The following is a 19,697-nucleotide window of genomic DNA, read 5'->3' as shown; positions in this document are numbered from 1 at the left end:
TTTGGGTTGGTTCACTGCGCACCTAAACAGTCAAGAAAAGGCCATCCAATTCACTCCCTTTTTTAGATGTACTTGTCACTAGACGCGATGGACGGCTCTCGTTCAGCGTGTACCGTAAGGACACACACACTGGCCGCTACCTGAACTTTCAATCCGTTATCCAGACGCTCACAAAAGGTCGGTTGCTGCCTCACTGCTCAACCGTATGAACCGCATTTGCACCACAGCAGAAAGCCGTTCCACTGACTTGGACCATGTGCGAGGTGATCTCTCGGCAAGCGGCTACCCCACATCCTTTTTGACTGCTGTGGAGCGCCGTCTGTTCAATCCAGCTCGTCCGACCAATCCCCGACCAAGAAAGCGTGCTGCCATGCCTTACGTTACCCGCCGTGGTTGCTCAGTGGCTATGGTGTTGGGCTGCTGAGCACGAGGTCGCGGGATCGAATCCCGGCCATGGCGGCCGCATTTCGATGGGGGCGAAATGCGAAAACACCCGTGTGCGTAGATTTAGGTGCACGTTAAAGAACCCCAGGTGGTCAAAATTTCCGGAGTCCTCCACTACGGCGTGCCTCATAATCAGAAAGTGGTTTTGGCACGTAAAACCCCAAATATTATTATGCCTTACGTTCCAGGGATAAGCGAAACCCTGTCTGGCGTTCTACGCAGTTATGACGTTGAGGTGGCGCACGTGCCCGTATGTAAGCTGAGGCAAGCGCTCGTCGGTGGTAAGGACAGGCTTCCGAGAGAATCATTTCCCGGCGTGGTCTATAAGATACCCTGCGCAGATTGCGACTACGCTTACATCGGTGAATCGGGCAACTTCAAACAGAGACTGAGGCAGCATCAGAAAGATGGCGAAAAGAAGCGTACAGTGTCGAATGCCCTTGCCGAGAACACGGATGAACGGGCCACAATATCGACTGGGATCGCTCGAGAATTATCGGCCAAGAAAGAAACCAAAAATCGCGTCTGTATCTGGAATCACTGGAGATACAAGAAACACGTCACACGCTTAATCGAAATGAGGGAACCCTCCCCCCGTCATACACGCGCTGCTTACGTCACGTTCTAAAGCATACATAAGCTTCCATGAACCTTCCGTCATCCCACTGTGAACAAGGCTTCCGTAGCGAAGCCGAAACGTCTTTTAGATTTTTTTTTCATTTTTATCACTTCTATGTTGGTCGGTGTCCTTCGTTTTATTTCTTTAATGTCAAGACGATGAACAAAACGTGAACAAGATGAAAGCAGCAGCCAATGTTTCGACAAGGGGTCTTCTCTTGTTCAAGGCAACAAATGCCGTCCTCGGGACATTATATATGTATGTATATATATACATATATACAGTCATATCATCAGAAGCCAAAAAACACTGACACCAAGGTCAACATAGGGGAACTTACTTGTGCTTAATAAATGAAATAAGGAAAGAATAAATTCATGGAAATTAAAGTGGATGAATAAAACAACTTGCCGCAGGTGGGAACCGAACCCACAGCCTTCGCATTTCGTTGTTTTTTTCATCCACATTTTTTCAATTAATTTAACCTTTCTTTATTTCAGTTATTAAGCACAATTTCCCCTTTTGTCCTTGGTGTCAGGGTTTGTTGGCTTCTTATGATATGACTTATAAAATTCGGGCCCTCTGCTAACTCCCTTTCTTCTCGTTTACACACACACACACATATATATATAGTTCGTTTAAGAAGGGGAGCGGGCAAGGCGGATTGGCGAGGTAATGCCCGAGGGTGAGGAATTGAAAAGAAATGTGATGTACTACTGAACATAGGGGAAGCCATGAGAAATAGCGCCGTGGGTCATCCTGGCTGACCTGTCACTGACTATAGGTGCCTCTTTTCGTGGAAGGGGCCTGGACGAAGGGAGAGGATGGGTATCTGCTCAGCTGGAGGTCAGTGAACTGTCGTCTCTCTGAAAGAGACAATAAATGTAGTCGGAAAAGACCGTGCTCGTGAGAAAAAACCACTAAATATGCTAAGGAAAGAACGAAAGGGATGAATCAAAATAGGAGAGTCGGGAGATTAGAATATTATTGGAAACACAATCATAAAAAATGAAAAACATCAAAGAAAAAGAAGAAATTAAGCAAGCCAATCAAATATAACCAAGTGCTCTATAGTACGAAATTTAGCATAGCGAATGGATTTTAAAAACTGTCTTTGAAAGGGTCATGCAATAAAAGTATAACATTCCAAAATGGCCAAAGCTAAATAAAAACAATAGGTATATCTATGCTAAATTTAAGGGCACGTTTTGAGATTTAGCATAGCGAATTCATTTTAAATCTTCCTTAGAAACTTTCATGACTATTGGTTTTCATTGAATTTTCAACTTTTTAACTATTGTACTTTCAGTGCATGAACGTTTCGAAAGGAGCTTTACAATCATTTCGCTATGCGAAATTTCAAACTACAGGCAATAGCACATGGTTATTTTTCAGTGGGCTGCTTAGTGCTTTTTTATTCTTTTTTTCTTATTGTTTGTCAATTATATTCCAACTTCCCCACCTCCTTTCTTTATTCATTCCCTTCTGTTTTTTTGTTAATATATCTTTTCATGAGAACCGTTATCTGCCGCTACAAATATTCTCTCTTTCAGACAGGTGATAGTTAACTCACCTCCAGTGGAGCACATAATTTCCCGCACACCCTGTCGTCCAGGCCCCTTCTACGAAAAAAAGAACCTACAGTGGCACGTGAACCTGCTGACACATGACACCACCTCACATTTCTTCACCCACGTTTGGTAGCATATAATTTTTCTTTTCAGTTCTGCACCCTCGCCGCTAACACACCCTCAGTCGCTACCTCGCCCACCCGCCTTACCCTATCTCCCTTTAGAAGAACACTACCTATACCTACTGTACCGAGGACAGCATACGTCGTCTTGAAGAAAGGCAAGTCCACTTGTGGCTCCTCCTTTAATCTTGTTCAAGTTTTGCTCTTTGCCTTTTATTTTAATCTCCCGCATTCCCCGAGTATTCTCTGGATTATTGTAGGGAATGTCACGAACCATATGCTAGGTTCATTCATATTTTTACATGCAATATTGACGCAGCTAGCAAATTTTCTGAGTGTGCTCTAGTTAGACCATTTTCTGATGAATGTGTAACTCCACAATTTGTCATCGGGCATGCAAGTAAATAAGGCAAGCATTTAATCAATTTGTTTTCTAATTTCAGTTATTTTTCAGCGCATTTGCGTTTCATTTGCTAATGTTTTTATTTACCAATACCTGTGCATATTTTCTTGTTTGATTTTATATTTTGCTGCTCCTGCTTAGGATTTCTTCGTAGCTGGCAGTACAGAGTAAGTAACCATACTGGGCATTGTTAATGCTGCTGCTTCAAGTTTTCTTTTTGAATTGTTCAGAGCCACTAATAATCTCGAAATCAACGAAAACACCTTTAGCCTGGACCAAACAGTGTTTTAAGCAACCTGGCTCCTTGATTATTTTTGGGAGAGGTAGGGGGAGGGAGTCAATATATCACCGCTTATTCGGCCTATTCTTAATGCACCTAGGTAATTAAGGGGCTATATCCATCTGTAATGGACGCTGTACAACTTGGCGCATCCATTGATATCTTAAAGGGACACTAAAGTGAAAAGTGATTTCTTCTGCATCAGTAAATCGCCGTTCTGCAACACCAAAAACACCACTCTTACAACGATAAGACGTTTGGTAAGCCAGAAAAAGCGCAAGAACGAAATGCGGGTGGCGACGCCTACTTGAGTTCCCGCACCTGGGGGCTGTGACGTCTTGGATTTTGATGGCATCTTCTAGGGCCTACTAAGTATATATAGCGGTACAGATGGACTACATTGTGTTCTAAAGGAACCAAAAATTGAACATGCCAAGTTTCGGGAACCTTTATTCAGCCAACGCGGCCCAAATGCGAAAACAAACTTTGGAATCCCTGACGTCACGCTGACGTACCGGCGCTGGGGTTTCGGTGCGAAATTCAAATACTGATACCTGGACCTTCATTTTCTCATCTAATATTCAAACTATTTTCTTGAAATGACTGCCTGCAGGTTTCTCAGACAATGCTTTATTAGTCTAAACTGATTTATTGTTTCCCTTTAGTGTCCCTTTAAGCAGAGGTCACCGCTCCAATTGCCTCCTTACCTTACACGCTCCAGTGCCTATTGCGAAAGCGCAGATTCCAGGTCCAGGTTTGATCGGGAGACGCGTCTCAGGATTCTTGCCTCTTAGTCGATATTGGCACTGCTCATCTGTGAGGCCAATAACTTCTGCACGTCGAAGGCTCTTGCTGTGGTTTGACGCTAGGGAAAGAAATAAAAAAGAGGCAGAAGGAGATTCAACCTCCGGTTCCAGTCGATCAAGAAAAGAATGTCTTTCGGAACGAGTTAAAGTAAGGATGGGATGCATAAACCACGGAATTTATTCCGAGAGGACCACGGCGTCTCAAAGGACACCATCCGGGTCTTCGATTAGAGGCGCAGTGTCTCCACGACAGCGTCTCGAAACACTAGCTCTCGCAATTGAGGGAAGAATGCGGGAACACTCCCCTCACCAATGGTGCCAGATCTATCTACAAGACCGGTGAGCATATCTAGACTGTACTACATTTATGACCAGACCACGAAAGAGGCTAACAGAGAAATTATGCTATTGAAACTATTAAGAACGCATCATTTCCTAAGATATAAGTTCAATGATTCAACAGCACATTGTTACGCCGTAGTCACACTATGCCAATGGCACAAACCAAAGTCACAAAACTGTTTATTAGGCGAACCTGAGCCCAGCAATACAGGTTGCACAATGATGGTGGCGAGCACACACATCCGACCTCGATATCTTATCTGCGTGTCAAGCGCATCGGCTGTTATAGGTGACTCGTCGAAGGTTCCATCGTGATCACTGATGTTTGCGCACCTTAATTTCAGAAAGTACACTACTAGCGTCGCGCATATAATGCGAATACAACAAGGTCCGGCAAGAACATAGACAAGAGATATTATGAACGGTAACGTTAGAGTGAGTGCCAGATCAAGCATGCCCGTCTAGCACAGAGTGATAACTTTAGGTTGCTAGTGTTTAAAATTCGGCTCCTGGAAAACGTATAATCAAGTACAGTCAAGTGCAACAGTTTAGAGACCATGGCATGTGCAAAAAATCGTTTCCTCTAACACACTCGTGCGACGTAAAATTGGATAAAGGCATGGCGCTCGTCAAGCAGGCGCACATGGACAGTATACTCGATTTAATCTTTTATGCCTAAGCACTCAAGAAAGTGGAAATTTAGCGGCACTTCTGGTCTTTGAACTTTCGCACTCGACTGTACATGTGTCAGTAGCGCCAAAATACTCCAGATGCCGACACTAAAAAAGAAATTATAAAGAACCAATCGCGGTTGTTATCCAAAAGGGTGTTTAGCGTGATGTGGGAGTCCGATATTTCTTGCACAGCGCTGTACCCCGCACCGTGGGTGGTGCTCCCCTTATCACAGCGTCTTACGCGGGTGCAAACCGGTACTTGGAGCACGATTTCTTCACGAACTGCTTGCCCGTGCTGGGATGAGATCACACAAGAGCGTATGCTTTTATGACCAAATGCCCAACGTCGATACGCAAGCATCTGAAAATGCTAGCCGTAAAGAAAGAAGAATGCGAGAAAGCTCTTTCCACCACCGGCACCGCTGCATAGTTTTTAATGTTGCGTTAGACTGCGCTACCTTCGTTATCCGCCAATGAAAGCGGATCAACAGTCAAGAAGAGGCCGAGGAGTGCGGATGTTTTCATGTCGGCTCCGGCTTTCTCAAATATTTAGCAGATTTTTTCTGTGATTAGCTACCTAAACTTTTCACCAAACGATTCGTGAAGTTCTCCCAACTCTGTGGACACCTCGTTTTCAGGTGGAAATTTCCATTTTCCTGGGAACCATACCTTTTGACCACCCGCCACGTCGCCATCGCGCTAAGCCTAGCTCACTCGTCGTTAGGCCTCCGACTGCGCCGGATGTGTCTCGGTGGCGTGTCGCACCCAGGCGCGCGCCGTTTACATCTCCCACCAATGTGAGCCCGCACCTCTGTCTTCGCTTTGGATGTCCAACTCGCCGGCCAGGATATTTCGCCGGAAGAAGTGACCTCCCGCTTTGGCTGGCTCACTGCCCGATCCCGCCGCTCAAGCCGCGGCACGTACCATTCGACCCCGACCGATAAATCATCTCAAGCCCCAAGTCCCCGGTCCGGCTCTCGGTCGAGGCAACCATTAAAGCTCAAGTTTTGAAGGCGAGCCGCATGCGACCCCTTTCGACGGAAGATATCAAGATTGTTATCCGCCCCAAGGGCGCACTTCATATATAGCCAAGATCACCAGTCCCGTGGTGACCGCAGCCGTTCCCCGTGCAGGCAAACTGACGGACGAAGAAAGCTTAGAAGGCACTGTCTGCCTGAATACGCAAAAAAAAAACTTCGTGGTGGTCAGCACACACCCGGACCATGCAGACCGGTACGCTCGCACCTGCTCTGTTCAAGGGAATGGCGTCACTTACGAGGTGAAGGCCTACAAAACCGCAGCTGAGCCCACGACGAAGGGGGCATCTGTGGTATCCCACTCAAGGAGACCCCCCAGTAGATCCACAACAAAACTATCACTGTACGAAACCCGACAGCCTTGGCAGCCAAGAAAGCGTATCGCCTCTACTAAAACAGTGATCATAGATTTTGACGGACTGGATGTACCTTATCAGGTCCGCTACGGCTCCACATTACTCCTATATGTTCGCTATAATCGAAGCAAATTGACATTAGTTACCAACGTGGCCGCCTCGGACACCATATGGACGTTCATCCCTACCCAAATAACAAGATATACCGGGGCTGCGGTTTCCGCAACGCCCCCCCCCCCCGCCTACCACACCTGTAACCCTAAGTGCTCCCTCCCTTTGTAGTGGTCCCCATCTCACCGCGGACAAAAGCTGTGCCGCTCGTTATAAAATCCCGTACTTCGCCTGCACGCACAACTGGGAACGACGAGCAACCAGCCAAGCCACCTATAACCAAGCCGGCCCCTCCACCCTCAACACCAGAACCAGGCCGCGCTCCAGCAACCCGTCAAGGGGGAGCCGTCCACGCTACAGCCTCGCCAAAGACGCCCAGCTCAGCTTATGTAATTGAGAAGGCATAGCTCCCGGTCATAAAGCAACTACTTATGTAGCCTTTCTTTATTTGCCATTAGGCGTAATCCGCTGGTTGCATTCAAAATCCAAATATTTTTCCATTGTGCACGCACAAATAGCGACGAGTGAATTTACAATTTTCTCTTAGGCCTGAACTGCCCGAGTTTCCGATTCAGCTTATATTCAGGACGTCAAAACATAGGAGAGAAAACACGTGACGCATTTTTTTTTATTGCGAGAATTCTAATTCCCATTTTGCTTCTAACAATATGCGCGAAACCTGCTAGTGCGTTTAACCGGACATCTACTTTCACCTAACCGAGATAGGGCCAGAATCGCAATAACGGAGCATGAGAAAGCCTGCTCACGACATTTCGCGTATTCTGCAGCCATAATTACAAATGAGTTAGTTTACCCATAAAAATTAACGTGCCTTAACCTGAACCCCCACCATTGTCCCCCTACTCGCCACCTAAGATTGTTCTCGTCTTTGTACAACAAGAATTTTTAGGCTGCCCATTTCACAATCACTACTCTCGATGGAAAATATTCATGCTTTCGCTCATGTGTTGATGTTAAGCCAAACTAGCTGATGTTCTTGTCGCACTACTATATCTTATCACCCTGCCGGACAGCCTACCATGCAGCCTGCTGAATAGCTTTGTTCCCTTTTTTCTTGTAAAAACTTTGTATTTTGAAAGCACCGTCTGATCTCATGTTGTGCCTTTTTCTTTCTGGATGACCTACACAAGCAATTACTACAACCAAAACCTTTCGCAGCGTTGCTTGCTACTTCAAAATTTCAGTACCTTGGATTGCGGGAAGGGCTGAAAAAAATCAAGATGTGCATATGGGGAGTCGTTGACAAGACTCACTCGCGATGGCTTGCAAATCGGAAACGGCCGCCTACCATTTCTGACACTTGCACCTCAAACACATCGAATGTCCTCGCTGTTCGGTAACAGCACTGGCTCACCATAAATGTTCATATGTGCAATAAACTGCACAAAAGTCAAAATGACGTGACACAAATGTCGTCTAGTATATCAACTATCTCTTCCATTTAGGATTATTACACCGACATAACTTCACTCCACCGCATTTCTTCAACCCCCCCCCCCCATACCCTGCTTTCTATACTAAATTATTTTCTCACATTGAAGCCCTATTTGGGAACTGTGTCAGATGTGTGAGTTTTCACAATTAATACTAAACTCAAAATGTGCAAGCACAGATTCAAGTAGAAACGGCCGCTCAAAATACAAATAATGTTCGCCTACACGGAAAATTTCAATCAATGGGAGAGTGGGCAAGAGCACACGGCCAGCTTAGGCGCAACAAATGAAGATCGGGTATGGAGAACGTCAAGCTCGTAGAGACCGCTTCTAGGTAATAGCTGCTTCTAGCTAATCGGCGATATCCCTTAGTGACTCCCGTTACCGCGGGTACTACGTTCCTCATACTGCCTCGCAGGGAAGCTTAGGTGAGAGCTTCTGTGACGCATTTTTCTTCCCAAAGAAATGGTCCCCAGAGTGAAAACTGGGACGTTTTTGCTGCAAAATCTTGCTACAATTGTACTATACATAGGGCGAAGCACATTGCTTCATCGTCGTCTCACGGCTACCTAAACTTCCGTCGAAATGACATCACTTCAGCCGATACAGAGTTAAGAGTAACTGGATAAGTGCGCTTTTTCAAAGAACCTTTTTAACGTAAACTTAATTTTGATCACTAGATATGTGCCGATCTGCCGTCACAAGAAAAAATACTTTAAATTTCCCCGTATGTAGGCGCAGTTGAACCCTCGTCATATATTGGCGTACCAGGTAACATTAACAAATGTTTTCGACAAAAAATATAACGTACTCCGTGCAACATACGGTTTTAAAAACTACGGTGTTCTGTGGTCATAGCAGCGCAGGTCTTCTAATTTTATTGTGCATAGCGTTTTTCAGATTTTTCTTTTTCTTTCGCTGAGCGGCTTGCCTAACCTTAACTTGGACACACAGTATAATGAGACACGCTTGATTCAAAATATATTCACACATTCCTCATGCATGACGAGTTTCGGCGTTTGCAGTTCGGTCTGTCGACACTTTGCTTTAATGCTAATCGCTCTAACGTTGTCATTCATTGTGAGATTGGTTTTGCCGGATTTGTTGGCCATGACAACGATCACGAGACGAAGCTTTAAGGCTGAATACATCATGCATACATATTAGTTGACTTGCAGTTTTATTTTGCTTTACGTATGTGGTTTCTTTTTGCACCTATGCGGTCTTTCTTATTTGCCCGTATTCGTGTGAAAAAGAGTACCAATGGCCAAATAAAGGCTGAAATCGTGGTACTTACATTCTGTCTTACCCCAGCCGGCGACAACAAGACCCTTTCCTGCAACGTTCATTTTGCGTGTAGGCAGGCACACTGGTTTCATGAACCTGTTGAATTCCAGATCCACTGGCAGCTGTTAAGCGTAACGTTTAGTAGGGATCAATGGCAAACAGAGCGAACATATTCTCAACAGATGGCGCCCTGCTTGTGTCCCACCGCTTTAATCTACACTTACTTTTGGGGCTAAACTCACGTCAATTCTAATGCATTGTTTCGTTGCTCAGAAATATCTTTTTTGCATATAGGCCTCTGTGAAAATAGTGTACAACGCATTTCTGTGTGCCAATATAACAGTGCTGCCGCTGTTTAAGCACAAAATTTTGCCAAGGTTTAACGCCTATAGAAGTGAATTCTGATTCAACAGGTTTTATTTTATCAAAACAAAATGTACCAGGTTATTTAATCGAAGCGGTAATTGTTAAGGCCAAATCTTGCAGCAGCTGCAGCTAAAGAATTCTTTCAGGTGCGGCAACGTTAATCGCGTTCAAAAGGAATAGAACATCACTGAGTAGTGGCAGGGCCGTTGGTAGCCAAAAGACAAATATTTCTAGTAATGAACTGTTATTAGCACAAATCTCTATATGAACCAACTTTACAGCATGCTGCACCCCAAACAACAGCAGGTCGACCAGAGCAATCGTGAAACAGACATCAGAATGTGATACCATAAGGCATTCATTTGATACTCGGCGCACAATATGAGACAAACTGGAGTTACGAAAGGTGTGGTTGGACATGGGTATGAAGGAGAATGAATGCCGGTGAATTTGAGTAGACCTTAATATGAGGAGTGAGTGCTAGCTGACTTAAACGTCACCAAAATACGGTGACAGGGAGTGGGGGGGTTGAAGCGTGTTCGAACGTAAGTAAATGCTGGCCATCATGAGTGTGTGAGGAGAGGTGTACGAGCACATGTGATGATGATGATGACTGGAGCATATTGAGGCAAGGTCCAGCAGTGGTCAAAAAACGCCAAGGCTCTTATAAGAACTTGTGGGTGCCAGGAAAAGTGACTGCACACAAATGTCTATGTGCGTGACTTGGATTAACATTCGTAAGCGGCGATGAGCGTGAATAGACATCAGTAGCAGTCAGTATGTAGCGTGCAAAAATATTTGTGAATAACTATGACTTAGTGGTCACATATTGTGCAGACCTTTAGGAGGTGGCACACTTTCTAGCACGGCTTAGTTATTGCCAACGCAGCGTACACAAAAACGGCTTCTTTCAAATTTCTATTATCACGGTATGCTTAGCGCGTGACGAAACCTTAAATCTAGCTGTCTTCTTAACCGCAAGTTCATGCTATTTGTGTAGACTTCTTCAAGTAGCACCGAACACGCACGCTCACAAAGCTAGATATTGGTTGAATGCTGCAGTTGTCAGTTAGATTCAATAAACAAATGTTACTACATAAAAAAGACAAGGGGACACATGATGAGAGATACTGAGGCAAACACTAATGTTATATTTTCTTTAATAAGCTTTAGCAGCCTATATGCGGCCGACATTCGTGTCAACTTTTGTGCACGTTTGCTTCTTTTTAATTAAAATATTTTCACCCTGGTGTTTCTTTTGAAACTGCAGCTGCATCCCGTGCATTTTATCCAAAGTTTCTTCTGCTAAATGCTACAACCCCCCCCCCTTCCCAGCCGTTCAGCTCTGACAAAAATCGCACTTTGCTCATAGTTACGGTATTGAATGCACACCCTATCACCGCTATCAAGAAAAAGTCGCAGTTCCGCCGGAAATGCGAAGCATAGGTTACGATAGCGAATCCCCCTCCCCTCCTCTTCCCCTCCTTCCGATGCTTCGCGAGGTTGGGTGCCTCGCGCGCGACGGAAGACGTCGCGCTTGTTCCCCGCTTTCCTTCCTTTCGCACGGGGGAGATTTAGCCCCGATCGCCGGCTCCCCTCGCACGTTTTCACTTGCGCTTACAACGTAGGGCGAGCGGCGACGGTGTTCTCGCACTAGGACTTTATACGGAACCTCATGGTGGCGTGTGTGGCAATGCAACGACAAAGCTAAGCCTGAAGTTTAGCACAGGGAAATTGGGACTTATATTGCTTGATCAAGAGACGAGCAATGGCATGGTCTCAATTGAACAGCAAGTGATACCCATAGTCAAGCAATATAAATAATTATGTGTACGCGTAAATAAAGGAAAGACCAACTCAACTATCTACCAAGATAATCTAAGAATGAAAATGAAGTGTAATGCAGCAATAATGAAACATTGAGCACTTTGTGGCTGCAATAAGTATGAGCTGGTGTAAGGAATGTGGAAATGTGTAATGGTGCCAGAGCTAATGTTTCCAAGTTCGATTCTGTGCTTAAAATTAGACATCCTGTCGCGCTTGGAAGTTAAACAAAGGTAGTTAGGCTGCTTCGCAATACCGTGGGGACCCACGGTAAAACTACAAATCAGGCAGTGCAAAGAAAGACGCGGATTGAGCCTGTTTTGAAGTCAAAGATGCCCAGAGCAAAATAAATTTCGAAGAAGGACTCAGTGACAACGATGAAAATATATCGATGGCTAAAGCGCGCCAATATCTGAACCTGAAAAGCATGGCCAAAAAAATTAAGGATGAGGTCAAGGAAATTGGCAACCAGGTACAGCGTAACTGAAAGCCTAAATGGACTATCAGGAGTCATCAGAAAGGAAGCAAGAGAAATAGAGACTGTAAATTGGATACCAAGAATGGAAACGAAAAAGACTATGAAGATTTACAAGAATGGCAAGGAATAAAATAGAAGGGAAAATATGTACGTTAACACAGAGGGAAGTCGAGCTGGTTGGCCATGGACAAAAACATACCGGAGCACATGTACGCAACAGGAGGCATGTTTCTGCCGCAGCAATAACTCAGAGGAAACTCAGCAAAACTTTATTGAATGCGAAGGTTTTCACCGAGCGAGATCCGTGGAAAACGTCCACCTTCCAGAAGCGCTGAGATTTATAGTGGATGTAGGGTTTAACCGGGACGTTTCGAGTATTGGTGGAAGAAAAGGAGAAAAGAAATTGGTAGCAGCACAGCCATTGCAGGTCGTATCTGACTATAGATGGTAGATATAGAGGATATAAGGAAGAGGGAAAATATTCAGAAGACATATACACAATGCAAGACATATATATCTGCAGGTGATTTGAGCAGTTTTAAGTACAACGCCACTGATCGTCAATAGAAAAAACTGCACAAGTGCCTTCTCAAGATCTTTACGGTGTCGTTGCAAACAAGAATATCGATAATGAATGGCTGCTGTGTGACTAACTTTCCCGAAACTCTAAATTTGATGTTGTTAAAGAAAGACCGAAAGCTGTAGTAAAAGAAAAGCTGCTAAAAATTTGTGTGCAGTAGACAAATGCAAAATGGTCTTTTTCCAGATGTTCATCCCTGGTAGTAGCATAAGAGATAAAGCTGCATTCTCTATGATTAGACAGCTAGAAACAAAAAACAGACTACAAGCGACAATCGCTGGTCTTCACTGAAGGTACCACCATGAAAACCAGCATCCAGCTTGTGTCACCCATTTTGTTCCTGCATTGCTTTGGAAGCATTTATCCTTATTTCAGTTATGACAGTTTGCAATACTTTGTTAAGCAGACGGATAGCAGTAAGCAGACTTTAACGTCTGGAAGCTGCGATATAATTGGTTACCTTCGGAATTCGAACGTACGGAATGGTTCAAATTTGAATACGAATACATGGTACGAAATACTGTTATTGTATTCGAGACTTCAGTTATTCACCAGCGGTCCTTAGAAAAAATGATCCACCAACGCATGAAACACTTTTCTTTTGCAAAGAAAAACTAAATGGGTGACTGGACACGGGTGAGAGATTAAGACAGAGATAGCATGATGTAGACGAAAAGCTTTGTTAGGCTTCTCACAGGTATCTATCTGGCTTGCAAACCAATTGCAGGAGAAAAGTCTTTACGTTCGAAGACTGTGTCTTTCGATTGCTGAGGTGCATTGTAGGGTTACAATCAAGAGCTGCTATCAGATGGAGTAGAGGCTGCTTTATTCTGCAAGACGCAACAGCGCGTGCCCAAGACTAAACATAAACCCTCGCCTTCTCTCTCTGTCCTTCAAAGGAGAAAAGTGAAAAGTGTCGCAAAAAATGTTACCGCCCTGTTACCACTGATCGTCAACAATAAAACTGCACAATTGTCCCGTTATGCCTTAAAAAATACTGACGTGGCCAAAATTATGTCGGTGCCGCCAATTCGGGACTCCTATTTGTTCATTGTGCGCCTTTGGTACGTAAAGCCATGTGAATCGTCATCCGGAATTGTTAGAAATATTGAACAAATAATTACGAAACGGCTACAGCAGTTCTTTATGCGTTCTACTGCTGAAGTGCTTGCATTGTCATGGATAGTGTGCATCATAAATGACTTACTTTCACAAGTGCAATGTCATGCACGACCTCGCTTCGTTTTACAAATCTTGGGTGCGCGATAATCTTATGAGCGTACACTCCGGTGAATTTGCCATCCAGCGTGAAGTGGTACATCACGAGTACCTTCGCCGCGTACCGGCCTCTGAAAAAGAACATGCGTCAACGATTCGGACGAAAACAGCACATCCAGCAAGTGCACTTTTTGTCATGCGCCATGGAGGAAAGAAAGCGCACGAGAGGCCCTAGCTAGCCGGGATAAGTTGAAGAGAGTGTAGCGGAGGTCACGTGGTGTTTTTTCGCAAAGGAACGCTGGCGCTGATGTGTTAAATATCAACGTTGCCATAGCAACCGCGCTCTTGAGCTCTCGCTGCTGTAGGCATCTGAAAAGTGAGTTAAGATTTTTTCGGCGCGTGTCAGTCTTGCACCACATTCTCTTCGCGAGAGAAGCTGACCTCGGGGTGTGGTGTGCAAGCTTTAAAGTTGTGCTTTTTGTGTGTGAGGTGTGCAGGTCAGCCAGACGAATGCATGCTCTAGTAATCACGGAACGATTTCTGTTGGACGTTGAAGACTTGCCACAGAAAAAGACAGGAGCGTGTCTGCTTTACTAACACTGTTACAGAAGTTTTGTAGGCTTTGTTCTGGTCCGCAGCACACACTTCCGCCGCGACTCCTAGCAATGCGAGCTCAAATCTCGCGCCTATCTGCTCCGGTGACCTGATTGGAGGTGCAAAGAGAGATGGCACTACAACATGGCTGCGCTTCCGGATTCAAAAATGTAACCTGAGGGCCTCTCCTATATATTTTGTTTCGTTCCTCCATGCCATGCGCCATATTGCAATGCTTCATAATCCGCACTATGCCCCCGTATGCTCTGCAATCCATGCTCATGCTGGCATACGTTCGACATATTGAATTTTATGTTTTTAATTTCACTTGAATGAATTTACTACCATGGTTAGACTTTGCTTCCCGGAAGAGTGGGCCATTTGGTGCTTCATTCTCTCCAACCTGCACTACACATCAACAATAAAATAAATAATTTTGAATATTAAATTATTTGAACACCATTCAATTCATAGCCACTGATCTTTTTTAAGTATTTGCTCCGGATCAACCAAAAAACTGGGGTCATGTTTTATATTTTGGTCATTCTTATGCTTCAGTGGCTATGACGCTGCGCTGATGATCTCAATGTTGCAGATTCGATCCCGACCGCGGCGGCAGCATTACGATGGAGGCGGAATGGGAAAAAAATGACCAACCATTCCCCTACCGGAAAATGGCGGTAAGCTAAGCTTGTCGTGAGTGCACTTGGCTTTCGTCACAGGGAAGTAATCCACCGGTAACGGTGCCAGATCGCTTCGGCCTCGCGCTGCCTCAGCTCGGTATCTTCTCGTTGATGTCGTATTGCCGGGGCTCGGGCGGTCCTATCGGCGCGCCGACGGCGAGCCCTTTTGCGGGCCAGTTCTTGCCGCGACTCGTCGAATGCTCCCGTTCCTCGGGAGGACGCACAACGTGTAGCCATTCCATCCGTTTGCCGAGACTGAACGGAACGTAAAAGAAGCCGGGGGTGAAGGGGGGGCTGCGCGTGCAAGCCCTTTTCATGCCCTTTCCCTACAAGGCGGAAGAGAAAAAGCTCTGACTGGTTTCGCACGGGGAGTGAGCACGCGCCTATGCAGCTGAAATCCTTCCTGATGACACGCTCCGGCGCTTGCTCAGCTGTCAACTCATGAAACCGCTTTTTTCTTGCAGCTGCTTTCCTCTGGAAGCAACTGGGGTTTTGTGTGACCACGACAGTGCCACTTGTGAGCCAATACAAGCTTGGCTTGAAAAAACGCTCGTGAGCGATTCGAGGAGGAGGAAGAGATTTTTACTGATGAGGAAAGTGATGAGGCTGGTCTGCGGAGCGTCTGTCTAGCCTGTGCTACTCCTCACTGGGTCAAGGAGAAGTGAGATATGGTGCATTGATGCTGTGCACGGTATTAATGCGCGGTATCCCGAGCAAAAGGTGGCGTACCTTGCATTGGGCGCCCGTTAAGGAGCCCCAGGTGGCTAACATTATTCCAGTGCCCCCCACCGCTCCCGCTACGGAATGCCTCATTATCAGGTCCTGCTTTCGGCGCGTAAAACCTAAATATTTAGTTTTTGAAATTTCTAAGCTGCTGAGAATATATTGCATGATCATTGCACACATCAGAGGAAACAAGTCAAATGTACAGTGCATGTTTTATTTTGTATTTACAAAATACAAAAAAGACTCCACGAACGCTTGGACATCCGAAAGGTCCCTTTCTACAGCGAAGCTGTATATAGCTACCCTCAGGCGGTGGTCCAGGTCCCTCCGCCTACGCGTCGCGTCGTCACGAAAAAAATTTAGTCTCCGGTTTCTCGCGAATGCTTGGTAGCTCTCAATATCATGTAGGTATCTTGGGAACATCATCCTCAAGTTCGCTGCTAAGACGACTCTATCATTACGCCGAGTTTCATTTCATTTACTTGTCATGATTAGTTCCCAGTGAAGTTGTTAACGTTACAGAATTCGCGTCTTGCTGCCAACAGATGGCCGTCTACGGAGGGAGTGTGGTTACAGAAAACGACCGTAACTCTTGTATTATAATATGCATCCCGAAACAAATTTTGTAACGATTAGTCACTAATACGGCTCTACCATTCGGCTATGTTTCATGTATTTATCATAATTGCGTAGTTCACAGTGAAGTTGTAAGTATTGTGGAATTCACGTCTCCTGTCAATACATGGAATTCTACTGCTGGGAAACGGACACACCATATTTGTAATAATAATAATAATAATAATAATAATAATAATAATAATAATACCTATATATGCATAGATGCGTCGACTGAGGTAAAACACCGCAGCTTCGCTGCTCGGCCTTCTTCACAGAGTGGGAGGGCTAATAAATTTTTTTCCAATGCTGCCGATTGATTCAACAGAGCAATAAAATGAATGGTAGGAGAGGGTCCGAAAGGTATAAACCTGAGTGCTTCTGTAGCGATACCCGCTAAAAGTAAAAACACACGATCCAGCCACAAAATGGTTAACATCACGTAAAGAAGCAAGCAGCTTTATCGTTTCCCAATAGTTCCCTTTGAAACTTCGTCGTTTTTTGAGGGCCACAGAACTGGACAAGCTGCTGTAGCCTGAACAGATGTTTATAATGCTTGAAGTTCTACTGTTCTGTGCGGTGGCAGTATGCGGCGACAGTTACCGACTGCGATTGCATGTCTACGCTCCTTTCTTTATCTCTACTTTGTTATCACTTTACCTCCCCCTCCCCTCTCTCCCCAGCGTACTGCAGCAAACCGGATCTTTCCCTCTGGTTAGCCTCCCTGCCTTCCCCTTTCCCCTGTCTCTCTCTTGTCGTTGCAAAGGGAGCGTGTTCTCACGCAACCGAGCTGGAGAAGGGGCGTGTTCATTCCTAAACGAGAACTACCATAATTTATCCAATATGAGATACATCTTTTCTCTCCGGAATGTTCCCGAAAACAGGCTGATTACCTATATTATTCGAAACATAATCTCGACCTCTATTCGTGAACGAAACTACCAAATTACCGAGCTAACTGTGGCCTATTCTTGGCAACATTCGGGATCTCTGCGAGCACGCGGAGCACCCAGTCGCCGTCATATTAGTACCGTCATACCTTCATCGTCACGCTGTCATTTTATTATCGTCACAAACGTCATGCGATAGTCGTCATGTCATAGCCGTTTCAGCGTCTTCATAGTTTCGTCGACATCATTCCTCCTCCGTCATTCTAACGTTATCATAGTGTCATCATTCAATCGTGATTTATGCCGCCGTTCTCATGCTATCTTTGTTGATAGGTTGTTGCCAGACATTCGCTGTCGTGCGTCCGTTGTCTCCCGTCTTCATAATACCGGCCCAATTGCGCCATCGTCGTTTTCAGCTTCGCAATGCAGTTGTCCTCATACCGTAGTGGACAACCTTGGCAATCGAGTACTATACAAAAGTGTGTAGACAGCGAAGAAAATGTGTGTGTCGCGTGTTGAATGACCACCACAGATTTTGAATAACCATAGTTTCAGCAGTGCGATGTGTGGCTACAATACTTGAATGTTGATCGAATCAAACCCGGCAGTCATCGTGAGATTAATTCTGCTGCAACGTTTAAAGCATTACCATTCTTAGCGTACTTCCCGCGCTTTGCAGGGGCTATGTACCTGTGTATGTTCGTATCTGACCATTTTCCTATCTACCTGGGTCAATAAATAGTCCGTGGTCGAGTACGTAGAGCATCGGCATGCTCTATTGAGGTGGCAGGGTTTAAGAGCAATTATCAGACCAGCTTGGGTCGCTGAGTGTGTGGCATGGTACACATACGTGCCGCCCATTAACGAACATTTTTCGTGCCGGCGTGACTGACTGTGAGATGACGGCAGGCAAGGTACCGTTGTTCGAATAAATTCTTTGGCTCCGACTTGAGTCAATTGGTATGTTCCACTGGGAATGTGCCGCTATAGAACGACGAAAACGATCCCTTGAATTTTTTCGATGCTGAGTGATATCGAACAAAAATACACCGTTTTCTCAAGGACAGCAGGCCGACGAATAAGCAGGCTGGTGCCGCAATCACACTGTACAGTGCCACGTTTGAAATAACGCCTTCCACGCCAACGCTTTAGTGAGCTGTGCCTTGAATGCGCTGGGTATGGGCCGGTTTTCAATGAACATCTCGCCCACTTGGGTAACCGAGCATGCGAGTCAAGCCAGGGAACAATTCTCAGCGTTCGCAGACACCGGCGCGTTTCTCGTCTCGGAGGCCATGAGCGGATTTCTCCGCAGTGCAGCTAGATGGCGCAGTGTGCCCAGAAATAAGGGCGAGAGAGGTGCCTGATCTCGGCTCCCACCTCCCCGTCACCCTCGTCTTCAATAAAGTTTATTTCCTCCTGAGCGCCGCCTGGTTGCCGCGCATGACGCGCTTCTCGGGGCTCGCACCAACCGGTGCGTCAGCAATTTCGGAGGCCATGCGCAGGCTTCGCGGCAGATGCACTTGGTGGCGCTGACTGTTCTTACGGAAGCGCAGAAGAGTCCCACTGAAGTCTACACGTTTGATACATAACTCGTCCCGACAGTGGCAAACGTTGAGTCGCTATGTATAATAACGCATTACCATCGGCTGCCATCATAAGATAGGTCCCCGCGCTTTTATTTCTACTGCTTTAGCGCCTTCCGCGAGATCTTTGTTCACTGACTTCCGTGGAGCAAACTTAAGTGAGCTAGAAAGTGGAGGCGCCTTGCTTACAATCCCCGGTTTTCCTTCTGGCTGTCTAGCTATCACTCCAAAAACGTCGGTCGTTCGTGAATTCAGTTCTTAAAAAAAGAAAGAACTCACAGAATGCTTACGAGTGCGCAACGCAAATAGGTGTTAGCTGTGTTCGGCCTTCATGTTTTTGCTGCCGATATTGCTTGGGCACTTGAAGAGCCTGTTTCCTTCGTGATATGTCAGTGTGGCGAATATTTTATAGCGTTCCTATTGAAACTGCTATGGTCCTCTGAGATGCTCGAGTACCCGCCGGCTTTCTAAGCGTACAGTGATGCAGCGGAACGTGGTATGACGCCAATGGCATGATGGCGGTTCTGAAGTGGTGACAACGGTTTAAGGAGGAGAGCGTGAAGAACGGCAGCATGATGACAATGGGATCACGAGTTAGTTTATAACAGCGATTGACGGGACAACGACTTGATGG

The 19,697-nt window shown here is 45.6% G+C and overlaps 1 protein-coding gene and 1 long non-coding RNA gene across 2 annotated transcripts in view; one reads left to right on the top strand and one right to left on the bottom strand.

Annotated features, from left to right (window-relative positions):
- The window catches only part of LOC135907649 (uncharacterized), a 104,920-nt gene that overhangs the window by 49,671 nt on the left and 35,552 nt on the right, over positions 1–19,697 (top strand). The gene's annotated exons all lie outside the window — the stretch shown is intronic.
- LOC135907639 (chymotrypsinogen A-like) overlaps positions 1–19,697 on the bottom strand; it is a 33,040-nt gene that overhangs the window by 3,793 nt on the left and 9,550 nt on the right. The window contains exons 5-7 of the mRNA XM_065439335.2: positions 13,962–14,103; positions 9,517–9,628; positions 4,147–4,304 (exon numbers count right to left, since the gene is read on the bottom strand). Of these exons, the coding sequence (XP_065295407.1) occupies positions 4,147–4,304; positions 9,517–9,628; positions 13,962–14,103 (412 nt within the window). The remainder of the gene's footprint in view (positions 1–4,146; positions 4,305–9,516; positions 9,629–13,961; positions 14,104–19,697) is intronic.

This window comes from Dermacentor albipictus, chromosome 10 (assembly GCF_038994185.2).
Source record: "Dermacentor albipictus isolate Rhodes 1998 colony chromosome 10, USDA_Dalb.pri_finalv2, whole genome shotgun sequence".
Lineage (NCBI taxonomy): Eukaryota > Metazoa > Arthropoda > Arachnida > Ixodida > Ixodidae > Dermacentor > Dermacentor albipictus.
The sequence above is the reverse complement of the archived record's forward strand: the minus strand, read 5'-3'. Positions and strand labels throughout refer to the sequence as shown.